This window comes from Osmerus mordax, chromosome 28 (assembly GCF_038355195.1).
Source record: "Osmerus mordax isolate fOsmMor3 chromosome 28, fOsmMor3.pri, whole genome shotgun sequence".
Taxonomy (NCBI): Eukaryota; Metazoa; Chordata; class Actinopteri; order Osmeriformes; family Osmeridae; genus Osmerus; species Osmerus mordax.
The window spans coordinates 5,073,520-5,093,181 of NC_090077.1; the positions used below are offsets into that span (position 1 = coordinate 5,073,520).

A 19,662-nucleotide genomic window follows, 5' to 3' on the forward strand; every position below is an offset into this window, starting at 1 on the left:
CATATGAAGTCCGGTTTATTTGTTTGTGTGGCGTGGAGAGCCCATTATGAACTGGATTGACGCTCGTTACTCCTTTTATTACTAAGGAAGTTCTACTGAGAGTCATCCAGCTGAGAATGTTTATTCAAAACATTTACTGTATAATGTGTTTGAGAGGTTCGACCTGACTTTATTTTTGGATGATTCATGGTCTAAGACGTGTCTTTGATCTCCCCCATAAAACCTCAACGGTACACTGTTTATGCTTTTGTGAGTAATAGAATGACTTTACGGATACTAACTTTGAACATTCCTCTAAGTATAGGTGAGTAGGAAGATACGTTTACAACCTAAGACACAGTTTTACCGGCAGTGACTGCTCATGGCCTGACCTGTTTTAGTGTGTATCCGTTTTGGCCCACATCGGTTAAGATGACTCTTCAAGCGAAGCCTGCCAGTAATGCAGTGATTATCAGGCCCGTGATGAAGATACTGACAATGGAGGAGAAATGAACTCAGTCATGTGCCGCTATCTCTAAGAGGTCTGATATGGACCTGAGGAAGCAGTTGTGTGCTCGTGAGTCAAACTGATGAATTGGTTCAGGATGAAAGGAAAACAACACGTGAACTGGGGAATGTTGTTGATCGTTTGTCGTTTATTGGAGTGTGGAAATAATTATCCTTGTGTCTTCATGGTGGCATTGCAAAGCCAGATATTGAGGTTCCAGTCTCTAAATGCCTAATTCCGTGTTCATGTATTGGGATGTCACTTAAAAATCATGAGGAGAGAATCATAGATTTTGAGATGCATGACATGTAAATGATCTCTGATGTTTGGTTCATACTTCGATAGCTTGACGTGTGCCAGTGACAAAAAGGAATACTTGGCAATTACTTTATGATTGGTTGCCCAAAATAACACTAATTCATATTACTTAGTATACATCTTAGAGAGAAACAAACTATAAAATCTCTATTGACTCTTGGTAATGTATTTTAGTTGGCCAGTCTATATTTACCTACAGGGATGCCACATGGGTAAGGACCATAGGGAATACAAGATACTAGTGTAATTTTATGTTCAGTGTGTCAATGTTGTATTTACAAGTCATTACTTAGATACACAGCCTTGGGAATGTGAAAACCACACTATCACAACAGACAGTGCATGTTTCCGAATTCCCAGAAACCATCCAAGTTGTACAATGTTAAACTCTGGATAAGTTCAATATATTCATTTGGTTATACTATTAAGCCCACTGGATTTGACTGTACAGAGCAAAACACACTTTGGCTCTGTGAAGAGAAAGGTAACCACAGATAGCTATTTGAAGTTCCTCCACGGTGGCTCACAGACTGATGATGACAGAAAGAGTCTGCTCTGAACACAAAGCTGTGTCTGTCGCTATTGGGCTCTGGCTGGCGTTCTGTATGCTGCTAAAGAAAAAACCCAGAAGAAAATAGTGGAAAAGAAACTATGTCAACCATGTATAGAAAAGCACACACCGCATGTAATAAATATTTTTGGGTGAGCTCTCTGGTCGCGGTTGATCAGTTTTAACTATCCCCCACCTCACTCAATACACTGGATTTCCTGTTTCATCGTGGCTTCCAAAAACATTTCAAATTGATTGTAATTCGGTACTTAATAGGGGCCTCTTGCGGTATAAACCCAGATGATCTCCTGGGTTACGAGAGGTAAAACAGACAACCAGGATAAATGACAGTGTCATGGAATCGAGCTACAACTCTCCGAAGGCACGGTGGGGGTCATGTTCTCTCCATGTGTCTCCTGGCTGTGTTTGGTGGATGAGCGTGCCGACGCCATGCATCTTTGACCGCTTAGAGCCAGTTGCGAGTCAAATCTCTTCCCAAGGGGAGGGGAGACTTGCTACAGTGTGTCCATGTGGGGTCCGGGTCGTGCGACACCGATGGTAAACATCCTGTAGACTAAAGCTGGACTTCTTCAAAGGAAATTTAGCTTATAAATTTTGCTCCACCGCCTGAGAGGAAAGCAGGAGCTTGTGCAGTTATTCGCTTTTCCGAGTGGCTGGAGAGGCCCCAGAAGAAAAGAGAGAGAAGAGAGCGAAGGGATGGTTCAATCCTGTAGTTCTTACATGTTCCACAGAAGTGAGACATACAGCATTGGTGGTGGTGTGGTTGTAACTCATCTGTTCACGTCTGTCCTACAGTGAGACAGTCTGTCTGTCTTCACCTCTCTTTGACCCTGTGTTTGGTATTGGTGTTGCTTTGTATTTCCACATCTGTGGTTGAGTTGTTTGTTCGAGCTTTGGGTGTATTTTGCTCTTGTTGTGGTGTCACATGGGCTACCACAGGCAGCTAAGTCTGCAGTAGACTTCTCCCTACTGGAGTCTTAGTCAGACAGAAATGAACGCAAAACGTAAACAATGTCCTCCCTGTGTGTTGGGTTGACGTCAGTCCTGTGGCCCTGCCTTTGTTCCATTTACACGTATCCATGAAAGGCTCTGCTGACTTTGGTTTGCTTCGGAGGAAGAGGGCAGACAAACGCAGGGGTGACAGGAGGGCTGTGGCCAACTGGAACCCCACCGATATCTTCTGTGCAGGGTCTGTGAGTTGCCTGATTACAGTGTGTGTGTGTATGTGTGTCTACAGGAATTGTGTTCGGGGGAGAGAGAAATCTAGAGTGAGTGAAGGAGTTTAAGATGAAGAATGGCTGGCCAGAGCAGGCATCGCTGACATAGAGGAAGTTGCTTCATTACAATACAAGCACAAAGAGGATCAACACTGACGACATCTACTGTAGGTCACTTTCAACTAAATGTAATTGATCTACCAAAAGCTCGAACCAAAAAAGAGGGGAGGGAGACAGTGAACAACAAAGGCCTTCAAGCTAGCTCCCTACGGCCTCAGAAAATGGGGCAGCGAGCACTTCCTCTGAAGACAGCATCGCTCCCAGGACGAATTGTTCCAGTCCATTCTGCCCCGGGAGGAAAAAGAAAAAACGGTCTCCGCATGCTGGGCTGGGGCGCTGACTCAGCACTCGCTGGGAAGGGTCGTGGTAAACCTTCAAAGCTCACCTGACCCAGTGGCACCGGGAACGCCTACGCCCCCCCCCCCCCCCCCCCCCCCCCCCCGCTGTGGAAATCTGTCCTCAATCTGGGTCATGGCTCCCCAGACTACAAGATGGATGCTGGGAACGAGATACTCTGTTTCTGATTTCGCTTTTTTTCAGTCAGCCCACTCTGTAAAATATCACGTCTACAATGACTTTCAAATACAACAGATTTACAAAGAGAACATGGTTCATTTAAATTTGACCTCAGATTTATAGCATTAACCCTGATGGAAAACGACAGTGGATAAATATGTCGAGCAAATGAAGATCTCGCTTTTGATTAGAACTCACGTGACCGGTCAGCACCCCAAGCTAGACTGAGGTGTGGTCTGAAGTCTGTCCCATATGGAAACCCCTGACAGATAATTAGGTCTTCAGGGAGACAGAAGCAGTATCTTAACCTTTCACTCCTGAGTGGCTGTTGCCATGGCGCTGACACCGGACTACCATTAGAGTCTTGACTCGTTGTGATGGCGATGCAGGATAATAGGGTGGTAGAACAGGTAAAGATAACAGTGAGACATGTCATGACTGGGGCTCAATCGAGCAGAGAGGATGAGATATCTCTGAGGGGGAGATGGTGACTGATGCAAGGAGGGCTTGACTTTGTCTCAGCCATGGGGGTTAGAGCAGGGCTGGATAGTGGAGGTGGTTCTGATAATAGTCCTGTACTACATTATCATAGGAATGTCCGAATTATAAAATCCCGTATTACACTGTTGCCGAACCCACAGTACCTTTAACAGGACTGGATATCAGAAATGTCAAAATGCTATATCTGTGTATCAAGCCAGCACATGTGGGAGGCCTCAGTTGGCACCTAAGTAGACTTTTATAAGAGCGTGCAATGTTTACTACGGTCATCCAATCACATTTTCCGTTTGAACACAGCCCACCACCAATTTAAAGATTCACTGAAGTTTTACAGGAGAGAGGGGGACAATCAGTAACATTATCCTCTTTTCCTCTTTGGAACAAAGTGTTTCATCTTCCTCTGGTTCAGCAACCACCCACCTGGACTGTGTGTGTGTGCGTGTGTGTGTGTGTGTGCGTGTCTGCAGTTTGATTTTGTAGTCAGGAACACAAGGACATCAGCTATATAAACCTGATACATGAATAATATTTACAAGCAAATATATTCCCTATTCCACCATGGTCGTTATGACATTGTGGAGCAAATATAGCTTCGCACTGCTTTCACTCACTCTATCACTGCCTCATTCTCAACTGCAGAGTTAGACATTCTTAACATGGAATTCCCATCGTAAAATCGCTCAGCGGTATGAGAAGATATGTGTGCGACGCGATCGCTTCGTCGAGTGTTTCTTACTCTGCTGAAACGATTTGGAGACCAACAAAGAAGAAAGACGAGGTCGTCTTTTGAGGTTCCGCTGACCGGCAGCCCTTTGTGTTTCGGCCCGACTTCCGGGATCGAAATGTGTTTCCACACAGGCACTTGAGATGGACTACCGAGTCCGTCGGGCAAGGGTCCAAACATGAGCTGGGAGAGCTCACGGGATTTTCTGTCTTCATTACCTTCTCGTCTTTCTTACCTCATCTGTCAGGGATTCACAGGAACAACAGAACCTTCATGTGCGGCCGGACGGAGCCAGACAACTATCAGCCCCTATTCTGATGCTCTCCATTCCTCAGGTACTTGGCGCCGAGCTGTTGTTGTAGGAATTACGCTCCTGTTCAATTCCCTCACACTGGTATCTCGTTTTTTGGCATCAGGGTCCTTGAAACCAGATAAAGAGAGAGAGAGCGAAAGAGAGGAGAGAGAGAGATTTAGATGTTCTAAGATGTTACTCGGGAACTGTGCTCTGGGACCCCTCTCTCCTCCTCATTCCTTCCATCCAAGTCCTAGTTTTCTTTTTTTCTTTTCTTTCAGTGTTCCTCAGAGCTCTGGCAGACCAAGGTCACTTCAGTCCAGCCTTCTCCTCTTGGATGAAGAACAATGGTGCCTTTCATAAAGCCCATGCTGATATATAATATCCATTAAGTTATCGTTGAAGAAGCAGAGACGTTATAGAAATATCTGAGCCTGTTTAGCACCATCTAGAATAAATAACCTACCTTCAAAAAATCCAACTGGAAAGGAGAAATCATCTTTTACAGTAATGGGATTGAGACATTGAGCAATCCTTGGTAATAGTTTGTATTGGCCGTACATGTGGGACATGTCTTTGTCTCGGCACATCTCCAAAGACTTGAACAGTGACAACAAAAACACAGTAACCAAGAGTCATTGTGGTGCAATGACACATGAACAGCCCCCCCCCCCTTACCTTGCACAACCCCCCCCCCCCCCCCCCCCCCCCCATCCTCATCCCTGCTGGCTGGATAAGCCTCTGGTGCAGTACTGTGTAACTTCCCAGCTCGCACAGATAGAAAAGGGACTGCATTGCTCAAAACCTCCAGAGGATCATCGTTGTCATGGGTGATCCGACTTTGGGCACAGCACAATCCCCATTGGGCGACAGTAGCTCGGTCCAAAAACAGCTAAAGCAGAGAAAGACTGTTTGTATTTGCTCTCCTCGTTGAAGCGACTTGGAATCCCTGTCTCCTCTTTCTTTGGCTGTGTACATGTGGAACATGTGGGTTTATTTAGGATTATTTAAATTATTACATTATTACATTTCAATGATTATTTAACATATTTAGGAGCAGTGGAGAAAGAGACAAAGAACAACCTATGCTTGTATGTCAGCTCTTTGAGACAGGATGGATTTGCTGGTGGTTTTTAACAGAAGCATCCGTTTAGGCGGGAGAAATGTTTTAACATTCTGCCCAGATGTTTAATCCCCTTTCACTCAGATCTCAGTCTTTGGATTCATCTGTGGAAATGGGAGAAATGTGTTTTTGTCGAGGTAAGTCTTTCTAAATTCAATGCTTAATTTGATAATTGGCTAATGATGAGGGGAGGAAGTGATCTTCTCCTGACTGTGAGATCAAAGCACTGTCAGAAACCCTTCAGTGAGACGGGAAAACCTATAGGAATATGACAGGCCTACAGCAGTATCCCGCTTTTTAACTGACCCTTCAGATCTCAGTACTTCAGACAGTGCTCTTGAATCTACATGATGAAAGAAGCGAAAAAATGGAGCACTCTGGGTGAGTTATCTGATATTCAGAACACTCAGATCCTTTGACCTCTGGCCTGGTTTTAAAACAGAGGAACATCATCGTTTTTGTTGAATACAGCATTAGACTATTCCGGCTGGCTCATACTCACATACACACAAACACACTGCTCTGCATTGTTTTCTAACAGTCTTACCGTGTCTCTCCTCACAAAGCTACAGCTGTGTCCAATCACAGCGTCGAAGCAGGACACGTATTGAAATGCCCACACTGTACACCTTGCTATTACTCTGGAAAAGTCGACTCTGACAAGACTGATTTACTCAATAAAAAAACATACAAACAAATAAATACAAATCTGTGTATTCACGAAGAGGCTTGTTAAAACTTGAACGGAGAACACTCGTGTCTCACATCTCATCAAGACGCCCTCTTGAAGAAGAGAGGCGACATCAATCACACTCATCGACTCATCAGTCAACAGGAAGTGCTTTTTCCACCCAGCCCTGGCCTCTTAAGTGTCTTACGCTGCCCGAGGTGGGTGATTATTCCGTTCTCTAATCCCTCCAAAAGCAGATGCTATTTATTTATCTATTTCATTTTTTGGGTGACACCTTGTTTATCCGGATTCCGCTATGAAGGCTTTTCTTTCTGCGGCAAAAACAAACTAGCTGGACTCTGCTGGGATGGACAGGTCAGAGGTTAGAGGTCAAATGGCTTGAGGTCACGGGATCGTACCACACATAGCGAAGATTCGTCAGACTTAAACAGAGGGCTGTAGACCCTTACTTTCAAATGCCATCCACAGTGATGGTCAGAGAGGGTATTCCCTGGCAGCGAGGGGGGGGGGGGGGGGGGGGGTCCAGGCCACAGTGAACATCTCCCTGTTCAGACTTTCCGCAGCACTGGAAGCCAGCTCTCCTCTGTTAGGAAAGAAAGGATGGCAGGAATTTGCGTATTCGTGTCACAGCGATGTGAAAATGGGCCTGAGTTGAAAAGTCTGCCGTCATGTGAGCTGAAGTCACAATGCCCTCTCGAGTGATCGACATTTTGCCCACAATAGATGCGCAATTTGGCTCCATGGCTGACCCATATGGTTTTTCAACGTGACGAATGATGGGTTCGATGCAAATGTACGGGCTAAAAGCCTTTCCTTTACCGTGCGTGTCTAACTGTACGAGGGATATTTCCGGATCGCATGTCACCTGGATTGGACATGGAGGCGTTCCAGTTCACAGGTTGTTAGGGACTCAAGATGCCTTGCAGGCTCAGCTCGGGTCACCATGGGAACCAGGTGGTATGGCAACGCTGGAGACACCCCCAGACAGTCGCCCATGTCTTCCTCTCTGTCTGAGAACAGAAGGTCTTGACTGGGAATCATGACGAGAGCTCTGGGCTTGAAGATTACCATGTTCCGTGACAAACAGAAAGTTTGAACACATACAAATGACAAATAGCAGGAGCTTGTTAAACTCTATTGTCTAAGCTATAACAATAGCGATAGATGTTTTGTCATGGATATTTTATTTATCACAAGCTTCATCTTCTTTTTCTTGGTACTCTTTATAAACAGCCGCAACGTTTTAGTGGCTATCTGTCGAGGAATGGCAAGTCCTGCTGTTAATTCCATAACTGTGCAAGTGGGTGTTGTTTTCTAGTTGCATTGTTGAATCCCCCAAACCAACATTAATATCCTGCTTTCCCTGGGTGGGGTTGGTATGTGATGTGTTGTCACAATAGTGGTTAAATGACTGATTTGAAGAGGGATATCCCCAGCATCATCATCCCGAGAACGAAGGAATCCCAAATCCAAATGTCTTGCGCGATACTCTTGACGTCAATGACAGCCCGCAGCATCAGAATCCACTGACGCACGGGGCTTTTCGTAAAGGCACCAGACTAACAAGCCTTCGGTGATGTGTCGACGCAATTTATCTTGGAATTGTCACCTTTGTGGTGACAATTCCAAGTGTGGCGTACATGAGGTGTGAAAGAAAAAAAACGTCAAGACTTTTTCAGATGATGGAGGCTGCTGCAAACTGCTGCAAGTGCCCTGTCTACCCGGTCCATTACGTCCATAGTTTAGATGATGCTCCCAGAAGGGGGAAGGAGACTGTTTTACTAGGAAACATTGGCCCCTTCCTTCTCCATTCAGCAGAGACACATGAAGCCAGTGAACACAATAGTCTATCCTGTTGACTCTTCAAAGCTTCAGGTCAAGTAACGTTAGAGATGGTGTATCAACTAGATCATGTAGATGAGCTGGTAATATGTCTGAAGATAGATGATCTTCTGTGATGTCAGAAATGTTGCCAAACCCAGGGGACAGTAACAAGGTCCATATGTGGCCTGCCACTTCCTGCCTTTGGCCCCAAGACCTGAGGGGAACGTATTAACAGGATGGCAGTGGCAGGAAAACTAGTGATTTACTCCCTCAGAGAGAGAAAAAGAGAGAAAGAAGATATTTGCTCTGAGTCCGTTGTCGGGTAGGGTTCAGAGCAGATATCAAACAAACACAAATCCACTCAGCTATGTCTGTGTAGAATCTGGTGGTTTTATGCGTCCAGACTGATGATAAAGTGAAACAGAAACATCTAGACTCCCCTGAATGTTTGGCTCACGCCATATTTGTCTTCCCATAGACAAACCCTCTGACCCACACCAGATTGCCCACTGATTTCCCATGGTTATTAAGTGATAAATTATTCATTGGGAAGTGCTGCACTGTACCAAACTATGCTCACAGTAGGCCTCGTGGCCTAGACAATCTCAGTGTCAACTCGAAGATACATGACAGGACCAACTTACAGGTGACATGTAAACAATGAATTTGATTAAGGCAACTTCATCACAAAATTACAGAACACTATTTATGGAGGTAATAAAGAATCAGTGCAATATTTAGCTAAGGAAAATAAGCCGATGATCCACCACATCTTTGGGTGAGGCCAAGATTTCACACAATGGATGTCATAATAGTCTCTAGTCTATTAGGCTCTACATATCAACAACCGTTCTTATTTTCCCACGCAAACAAAAGATGGTATGAATTATTGAATGTGTTTAAGGATTTGTGACAACAACATTTAAAAAATGAAGGCGAAGTCTATTTGTTTACGACATTCGGCTGAGTTAAAATTGTTCCGGCCGTGGAATCATGAATTGAATTAATGGGCTAGACCAATAAAACTCTTGCACAACCAATCCCCTACTGTCTCTTCGAGAATGGAAGTACCAGGGCCTGAGAAAAGTTGGGTATGACTACAACATTCATCTAAAAGTCAGGACAGGTTTTTATGAAACAAACCGATGATATGGAATAACTGATAATTGTAAGGGAGGTTCTCGTCCAAAATCATTTCGATAAAATGGAAACAGAGACCGTTTTCTATAGGGCTCTGTGGAAGCCTGATAACCACAATTCATTTGAACACCCCTGCTGTACAGTATTCCTCAACAGCACAATAAAAACCTCAACACATTCAGTAATCTTCCTTTGCCCTGAAAAGACAAGTAGAATAATGTAAAGATAATCTTCACCTGTTTTCTGCCCCAGACCCCACTCTGCCTGTTAGTCAGGCACCAGAGGGAGGGGGGGGGGGGGACTAGTGTTCGTCTGCAGGGAGAGTAAGGCAGAGAGTGGGGGCCAAGGTGGCTGAGGGCCAGTTGAACCAGAGGAGATGTGTTAACATTGGAAATGGGGTTTTAATTGCACATAATCATCCACTGGCAGGCTTTTGTGTGTCCCTGTGTGTGCATGCACAGTCAGTGTATGCAGCCAGTGGGCCCTGCTACTGACTAACTGGACTGGTTCCGATCATTGTATGGAAACAGGGGTTTTCACTCATTTCATTCCATTGGGTTTCACACTGTTTGTCTCCTTTGTACTGACTCATGTTCATTGATAGTCATTTATTCTACACGTGGAAATGTATTCCATCCTGGAGAATACAGTTAACAAATTAGTCACATGTCTAAAACAGAGAAGGCTGGGAAACTGGTGCTGCTCTGATCCAGTCCATCCGTTGTGCTCCAACAAAGTGGCTTTAATGAGGAACACATGTCCTGACCACCACGATGGCAACCAAACAAGAGCTGTGTGTGTATTTGTGTGTACGTGCGTGTGTGTGTATGTGTTTGAGAGAGAGAGAGAGAGAGACAGAGAGAGAGAGAGAGAGAGAGAGAGAGAGAGAGAGAGAGAGAGAGAGAGAGAGAGAGAGAGAGAGAGAGAGAGAGAGAGAGAGAGAGAGAGAGAGAGAGAGAGACAGAAACATCTAATCTAACTCTGTGATCTGCATGGGGGTGAATAGCTACACCTCATTCAAACATGTCTGTTGTATTGGCTGTGCACACGTTTGGCCCTGTCCTTCATAATGCTGGAGAGTTCCCCTGTTCCAGTGACTGGGCAGGTTTCTCCACCACATGTCAGTAGAATTCAATTGTCCTGACAATTGAATTCTTAGACGAGTTCAGTGACAGCAAAATAATTTAACTCATGGCCACATCATCTGTTCGACTGCAGTCTGTTCCTTTTTCTTCCTAGAAATTGCTTTTCGCCACAACACGTTTGAATTATTAAATATTGGACTTGGAACCACAATATTGTGTAGGTACGTGACGTCCTCCGTTCGGACAAGAGTTATTCCAGCTGCAGCCTTGTGTTTTAGCACCATCTAGTGGCTTAGTTTCAAACACCTCCATGGTTCTCCCTTCACGGAACAGCTGTGGCCGCTACTTCACCGCTACTGTAGTGAATTAAACATGCCTTTGCGTTATCTCTCATTCTAGGACACATCTGAACATACATGTGTGCATACAATGTATACATATGCTTGCACAAAATTCCTTTATTTAAATCATTAATGGGTGACAGTTGTTTAGACTTTGAGCTAAAGGTCAGCATTTTCCCCTTTCAACATACATACTACTAACATACCTTAATCTGAGGCATATTACAGCTAGAATTTTTTTTTTTTCTAAAGACAAAAATGTGGTTTAGGAAATACATGCCGTTCTCGTTGTCCCCCACAAGGGGGAGGTGTGTTCACGGCTATCTGGAGGGAGAAGGCCAGCAGGTGAATGTTATTCAAGGTCACAATTTGCCCCTGGCTGCATCCTCTGAGCAGGAGTAACAGTGCCTCACTCAACAAGGCTCAGATTATTGAGTGTAGTGGCAAACGTAACCACGATAACTACAATGTCTGCCATCCTCGAGATGTCAGGACGGTCATTTCGCTTGTCCGATTGTTGTCGCTCTCAAAAAGGTTCCTCTCCCAACAACAAGCATTTCATTCGACATTGCTGCGTCGAGAACACACACGGTACATCAATGACCTCCACACGCAGTCTATAACCAGCTCCTAACCCATCCGCCCGTGTGGAAAACGTGAGGGCTCAAGTCAGCCGCACTCACACACTCACACACTCACGCGGTGCCTGAGCCCCCATTGGTCGGCGTCTCCCCACCCCACCACGGGAGTCTCTGAGGGGTCTGCTGCAGTGCTGCGCTCCGGGGGCCTGGAAACGCTGGAGCGAGCCTTTTTTTCTCTCTCTCTCTCTCTCTCTCCCTTACTTCTATTTTAGGGCCGGATATCTTTAAGCACAAGACCACAGTCTCTCTCATTTCCCCCCCCCAGCCCCCCCCCCCCCCCCCCCCCCCCCCCCCCCCCCCCCCCCACACACACACACACACACACCCCTCCTATTCCTAGCACACTCGTTTTTCCTGTGTCCTACACTGCTACACGCAGGTCCCGATTCACCGACGGATGACACACAATGAAGATTCTCCAGCAGCACGCAGCAGCAGCCCGGAGAGGGCCAGTGGGCAACATGACACCACGCAGTCTACGGCTATCCGTGCATGAATAAGAAAAAGGAGGAGACATAAATCTTGTGCTCCCCGTGAGGCCGAGGGGCAGCGACCAAGCGCTCACCCAACCATGGAGGCAGTCACGCCGCGGCTGCAGAATTTCTGGAGAACCCCCCCCCTCTCTCTCTCTCTCTCTCTCTCTCTCTCTCTCTCTCTCTCTCTCTCTCTCTCTCTGTCTCTCTCTCTTTCTCTCTCTCTCTCTCTCTCTCCATCTCTCTCTCTCCCTCTCTCTCTCTCTCCCTCTCTCTCTCTCTCTCCCTCTCTCTCTCTCTCTCTCTCTCTCTCCCTCTCTGCCCATCCCCCCGCCGTGGAGGGACACGGTCTAGGCAGCCTCCTCCTAGGCCCGAGGCTCCTGGGCAAGGAATCCACGGCCGGGATTTGTTTTCTCTCTCTCTCTCCCTTTCCTTCTCCCTCTCTTTTTTCTTCTTCTTCAGGCAAATCGGCCTCTGCTAGGCTTTCGGGCCTCCTAGCTTCCTGCCCCCGTTGTGAACTGCACCTCTGTGAAGCTGTAGCAAAGGCGACACCAGCACCACTACGGAATAACTAAGTCATTACCTGTAATAGCTTTGTAAGGGTTATTGAGTTTCCTGTGGCTGGCCTCAGGAACCATTAGTGAATTGTGCATGTGATTGTACCATACAGGCATAGAAGTATGACTGGACATTCACTTTCATTGATCCAAATAGGTAAATAGGTAAACATGGGCTGCAAAGGGTTAGTTCCAATGTAGGTATCATTTACCCATAAGTGCAGATCTTCTTATAGTAATGTCGACCGATTCAGTATCTGACGATTCAGATGTAAAAGCAGGCGTGAGAACTGCCCTTCCAACAGAACGTACCAGAGCTATACCGTATTTGACTCAATCGAATGCAATATGGGGGTATTTCCTCGTATACACATCAGAACATATGTACACAAAAACGTTTTTTTGTTTGGGTGGTTTAAATTGCGTTATTGCGTCACGTCACTACATTTTGCAAATGAGATAACTATTTCTATGTAGTAGACAGTTATGTAGACAGACATCAACCATAGCCTATCTCAAACATTCCTGTGAAGAATAAGGACGGCCCACATTCATAGAATAGAGGGCCGGCCCAACTCCCCACAATAGCCTATGGGACTTCAGTTTCGTGTAAGAACCTGTTGGAGGAAACATGTTTATGAATGAATGAGCTGGGTTCGTGCTCTGCTTGAACTCTCTGGTGTATTATTATGACTGCAATCAATAGTCTGCACCATTGTAGGATGTCATCATTCGTCATTTTGTCAGTAGTGCATCTCAATCATGGCCCTTTAATAGGTTATGCGTAATTACGCGGCTACAAAGAAAAAGTCAAAGACAGAAACGTAGTGTTGTTAGGCTCTTATAAGTAAGCGAACTCCCCACATTGATTATGTAGACTACACATCCAATTTCATAGAAACAGAGGATTGCGGTCTACCGGTATTTTATTAAAACAAAGAGTGGACACACTATAAGAATTAAATAAGTATTTCTTTCTCTCCATGCCCCCTGAGGTAGGTATCCAGCTATTGATAGTGGCGAATGCCAGCGGGCATTACAACAGCAAGCGGCCATCTGCCAGCCTAGCGAACTAGCAACCCCACCAGCTGCAGTCGCAAAACGCCCTACAAAGCAGGACATGCATGCAGCTTCTGACGTCTGCGGCCACACTGCGCTACAAAGCGTAGAAAAACCAAGAGCGGAAACAATGAGAATGAAGCCTATAGAAACAGCGTGGTTAGGGGACCAGTAAGTTTGCGAGGGCGTCTTTAAGTGTAGGTCCGTTCATTTTGTAGAAAGGGATAGTTTTGAGGATCATTTCTAAGCCAAAAAAATAAATAAAAGACTCATGCAGGGACAGTTCAATACCCCGACATGGCGGCAAGAAAAAGGAGAGAGCTTTTTACTATTTTGGAAACTAGCGCGGACACAGAAACTACCACGGTCTCCGACAATGAGGAGTCTCCACTTAATCTATCAGCCGATGTGAAGTGGTTTGAAATTCCTTTCAGAAAGCCAGACTCGGACGAGGAGGAGGAAGAAGAAGTACAGGACGACGGCGAGGGGGGGATTGAAGCCGCGGCGGAGACTGCAGACACGGCCAGTTTCATCGCAGAAGGCGGCTGTAATATTATTCTGGTCACTGGTAATGGAATCAAGCACGAGGAGGAGGAGTACGCAGAGGACTGTTTTTATTCTGCCTCCAACAACTGCTCTGACACCACGTCAAACGACTCGGATATTGATTTTTCTGATTTGGAGGAGGAGGAGCGCACGAGTTTTTTCAGCTTTGATGATGACTTGGATGAGGACTGCACTTCTCCCGACTTCTGGGGAGAGCCCGACCAGGTGATTTCAATAGAGCCATTCTCCGCTGTCAGTGGCCCTCAGCATTCGCTGGGGGATGATGCTGATAGCCGTGACTATTTCCGGTTACTCTTCCCAGATTCACTCTTTGAACACATGGTAGAACAAACAAACAATTACGCCCTCTATCGGCAAAGGAGGAGTGGGAAATCAGATCCTCACTGGCACCCCACTGACCTTAGGGAGATGAAAGCTTACATAGGTCTCAACATCCTCATGGGAATCAACCAGCTTCCTGACTCTGGCATGTACTGGGCCAGCGACATCTTCATCGGCAACGCCGGCTTCAAAAAGACAATGACAGCCAGGCGCTTCGAAAAGCTCACCCAGAACCTGCACCTCTGCGACCGCGAGTCGGAGCCGGGCCGCGGCGAGCGGGGCTACGACGCGCTCTTCAAGCTCCGCCCCCTGCTGGACGTGGTGGAGAACACCATGTGGGACGCGTACACGCCCAACCGCTGCCTGACCATCGACACGTGCGCCATCGCCGTCAAGGGCCGCTTCTCCTCCACCCAGTACATGCCCTCCAAGCCCCTGAAGAAAGGCCTGAAGGTGTGGATGCTGTGCGACTCGCGCTCCGGCTACTGCCACAGGGCCCGGATCTACGTGGGCAAGCCCAGCGAGGAGGGGGCGGCCACGGCCCTGAGTCATCGCGTGGTGACCTCCCTGGTCCGGGGGCTGGAGGGCCAGAACCACCACGTGTTCATGGACAGCTTCTTCACGTCCGTGCCCCTCCTCCAGAGGCTGCTTAGGGACGGCCTGTACGCCTGTGGCCCCACCCAGCCCTCCCGACGCGGGTACCCCGAGGTCCTCCGCCCCCGCAACGTCGGCAAGCTGGCTCCCGGAGAGTTCTACCAGTGCCAGCGCGGCAACCTGGTCGCCACGGTGACCCGGGACGCCAAGGTGGTCAGCTGCCTGTCGACCAACTCGGCGCCGGGGATTGTGGGGATCAGCCCGGGCCGGCAGCAGAGGGACGGGGAGGGCGACAGCGTGGATTCGGCGGGAGGGGGCGAGGCGTCGTACGCCGTACCTCGGCCCCTCCCCCTGCTGCTGTACCAGGAGAACATGCGGGGCGTGGACCTGTGCGACCAGCTGAGGGAATGCTACCAGGTGGGGCGGCCTTGCAAGAAGTGGTGGCGCTACTTCCTGTGGTTCTACGTCAACCTCTGCATCGTCAACGCCTACGTGGTCCTGAGGGAGAGCCGCGGGGGGGCGCCGCCGGCCGGCTTCAACGGGAAGCAGTTCACCCAGCGCCACTTCCGGGTGCGCCTGGCCCAGCAGCTGATCGGGGACTACCAGGGGGCCAGGGGCATGGAGCGGGCGGCGCGCAAACGCCACGCCGACTCGCCCATCGAGTACGGCCACCGGCTGGAGCGCATGTCAGAACGGTCGCGGCGCTGCCGGAACTGCACCAATAAGGGACTGCGCCACGAGAGCGTTTTCGGATGCAAGATATGCAACGTGCACCTGTGTCGAGGGGGTTGCTTCTCCGAGTTCCACAAATAAACCTTGTTTTCTAATCTTTACGTTGAGACATTTCAGCGTGTGTCAAAAGGATACATTGTGTTTTTTTTGTTTTTTTATACTTAAACAATTTATAAAATCCAAAGGTTGTCTCTTACTGGCGCACAGTATAGCCACACTTTATCCAAAGTAGAAGTAGTCTGTTCTAAGTTGTAGAATAGAATATGTATTATTGCACGAATGACTAGAGAAAAGAAACAGAAATACTGTAGTTCGTTTGCATTAGTAGAATGTTTTTTGGCATATTGCCTTTTTATAACACTGACAAACTTGCCTTGTGTCACACCTTTTTATACCATGAAAATGTGTCCATTTTTTATATGTACATGAGAAAAGCAAAAGTTGAAGACATCTTTTCTGCACTTAACTTCATCAAATGTTTACTGTGGGAAGTTTATCTCTCCTTTTTTCCAAAATAAATACTTCTTGATGAGGTTCTTAATTCTCACACAGCTTGTGTATAAATCTGAAAGAACGGCCGTCTATGAACTGACGGATGGATGTGGGAAAGCGAGGCACGCTCTAATCACATCAAACAGGATTCACATTGGTTTACCAGGATTTAGATGTCTTCCATCTTGATTCGTCAAACCATGTACGTAAAGCTGTTTCCAGACCTTCAAGGGGGCACAGCTTGGAGCAATTACAGGGCAGAAAAAGCCCCCAAGTTTTTTCCCTGCCAGTGGACACTGTTGCCATTTGGGAGACACTCCAACCTCACCCCGACACAGCCATCTGTGAGGCAGCCACCCCTTGGTGCTCTACCCAGGAGTGGTGCTTGTCAGAGAGACCGGTTGGAGCGGAGAGGAAAGGTCAAAGAGAGAGTAAGTAAGTAAGTAAGTAAGACTTTATTTATATAGCACTTTTCATACAAGAATTGCAGCTCAAAGTGCTTTACATAAAATCAACAAAAACAATAATACAAGTGTTGATCTAAAGCCAAACTAGCCGCACTCTATCTGCGGTCTCTCGAATCCATCTTAGATCCGAGCTGCCACTTGCAGTTTCTAATACACAAACAAGGGGGTAGACAGGATGAGACTAGAAAGTTACAGCATAACATGAGGAGAGAGGAGGAGAGAAAAAGGCAACACCCAGACAATGCTCCTAGAGGAGTACAGTGTGGGAACAGACAAAAACCTCAGCACATAAGCACAACAACATTTACAAAAACACGTGACTTGCAACGGGGAGTGGGGGGGGGGGGGGGTAGACAAGCAGCATCTGGACCTGCAGCCATGGTAGGCGCTGGACACAGACCCGCCAGCCACCCTGGGGAAACAAGCAGGCGAAGGCGTTGGATGGGGGTGGGGGGTGGTGATATCTGTTGTAGGTGAAAGTTAGTGTGAGTAGGTCTGGGTTGGCGCCCTCGACCTAGGCCACAATCAGTCCGATTCTCCCTATGCAGATTGTGTTGGCCAGGAGACATCCTTGGTCATGACCCGGGCAGAGACCAAACCACAGATGTCGGTGGGGGGGGGGGGGGGAGGGAGGAGCAAGATAGTCTCGCTTCAGCGCTCTCCAGTTGTTTTCCAGCGACGGCCTTAGCCAGGGCCTGTGCTGGTTACGGGGCCGAAAGTGGATAAGATTGGGGTAGTTGTTTTGACGAGTAGCCGAAAGAGGGGTGCTCTTAGCCAAGTCCTTCAACCGTATCCCCTTGTTCGAGAAGTCTCTCCAAGAGCTCTCCTCGAGAGATTAAACTAAGGTTGAAGAGAGGTTGTGTAGCGAAAAACCGCCTCGTTTATTCTCGTCTTTATTCCAAGAACATTGACGTGTTTATGTTGGGTAAAAGACAGTCATACTGACTTCCAGTTGAGAGTAACAGCAGAATCGGATCGTTTAAACTACAACCTTTAGTTCGGCACACTGTCATTATGGTGTTGTTGTCTGTAATGTTGACTGAGAGGCAAGCAGCCACGGTGCAGGAGGTGAAAGAGGGACTGTGGAGCCTGTCGTTAGTGCATGTTTTCATTGTTCAGACTGTCAGGCCTGGCCTCTCATGTGGGCTCATCTCTGGGGGGTTCTGTCTCTTCGCTTCTCCCTCGCTTCTCCTCTCCTCCCCCGGCTCAACCTCCCCTCCTCTGCTCCCCTGCCTCCTCTCTCTCTCTCGCTCTCTCTCTCTCTCTCTCTGTCTCTCTCTGCGTTCGGTTGCCTGCCTTTTTCCGGGCTCTGCTGTGCCATGCCACACACGCGTGCACACACACTCTCACACACATTTCTGCCATCCAATCTACCCTCCCTCCCTCACATTTCTCTCTCTCTTTCTCTTTCCCTTCTCGCTGCCGACCTGGTCTCTCTCTGCCTCCCTTCCAGTCTCTCCCTTCCCCTCTCTCTCTCTCTCTCGGCTGCTCTCTGCTGCTCCCCAGCTGGGAGAGGGTTAGTCAACTGGACGCCCCTCCCGCTGATCTGCGGGAGCCCCGCGGGGAGTCGCCATGGCAACCCCGACCGGCAAAGACAGGGAGTCGCCAGCAGGCCTGTACGGTTGTCATGGGTACTCTGGCTACGGGGGCGGGAGACGCCAGAGGCCACACCTCCCTCCCCAGACCGTTCCAAAAGCAGGCTGGGGCTGAGGCTAGGGCTGGGGCTGAGGCTGGGGTTAAGGCTGGGGCCGAGGCTGAGGCTGGGGCATGCACAGGGAGCTTTGACTGTAGGCAGCGTGGTAACCAGGCAGGCTGTGCCTCAGTCAAGATCAGCCGTTATTAAAATAGACTGGCGACCAGACTTTCACATGTAGGCAGAAGAGGATAAAGGCAGTGTTAGCTCTGTAGAATTACCTTAGACCATCGTTTCGTTTCCCTACAGATAATGACCCGCTCTTAGAATCTCGATGTCAAACACGCACATCCGTCCTACTGTTTTGTGGTTAGTAACCGGTGCGGTGCATTTGGCGTCATCACGATTCATCATTGTCGCCAGTGATCATCGACTTTGTCGTTCCAGATGTTGTGTCATATGCGGCGACTGTGTTGTGGATGAGCCCATGCACACTGGGGCGGGATGGGACCGCCTTCTCTGCGTTTACCACGCGGCTCACTTCCTGCCTTGTAGTGTCACGTTCATTACGCTCGCAGATCCACAGACTGCCCGGCGTGCTATTAGGACGACTAAAACATGATCCAGTGGCCGTTTGGCGTTACAGGATGCTTCATAGACTCGGGTGGCCTCTAGAACCACGAACGGCCGTCGAGAAATCAATCGGAAATTTGAGCTGCTTCTAATCATTTTCTCCCCCCCTCCTTTCACCCTTGCAGTCCTGCGTTCGGAAAACCAGTCCAGCATCAGTGCATACAGGGTTTCGAAAGCTCCCAATTTGCACCGATTCCGGAAAAAGCGCACAGGCGCACACGGGTTCCTGCTCACATGTGTGGCTGAAAGGACTATGAACTTGTTATTGCTTTGGAGAAATGAGACTTGCTCCCTAGCAGTTCCCCGCCTGCCTTAGTTAGGATGAACTTGAGAGTTAGGCCCCTGTGAATCTTTCTGCTGAGTCAGCAGAGCTTTCAGTGTGTGTGTGTGTGTGTGTGTCTGTGTGTGTGTGTGTTTCCACAGTGCTAGTATCCCAGTTGCCTGATGTGAGGGTTTCAGCATGGAACTGCGCCATAAAATGTTCAGCAACACACTCTCCTTCTGGGAAGGGCTCCCTTAGTATCTGTCGAGAGCGCTGGCATGGTTTCACCCAGGACTTCTATTGGGTAACACATATCATGTGAATCATGAATATGATTCTTT

General features: G+C 47.9%; 1 protein-coding gene across 1 annotated transcript; it reads left to right on the plus strand.

Annotated features, from left to right (window-relative positions):
• Positions 1-13,917: 13,917 nt before the first annotated feature.
• LOC136937840 (piggyBac transposable element-derived protein 4-like) lies at positions 13,918-15,915 on the plus strand. The gene has a single exon (XM_067230955.1). It carries the CDS (start codon positions 13,918-13,920, stop codon positions 15,913-15,915), a length of 1,998 nt encoding a protein of 665 aa, XP_067087056.1.
• Positions 15,916-19,662: the final 3,747 nt, after the last annotated feature.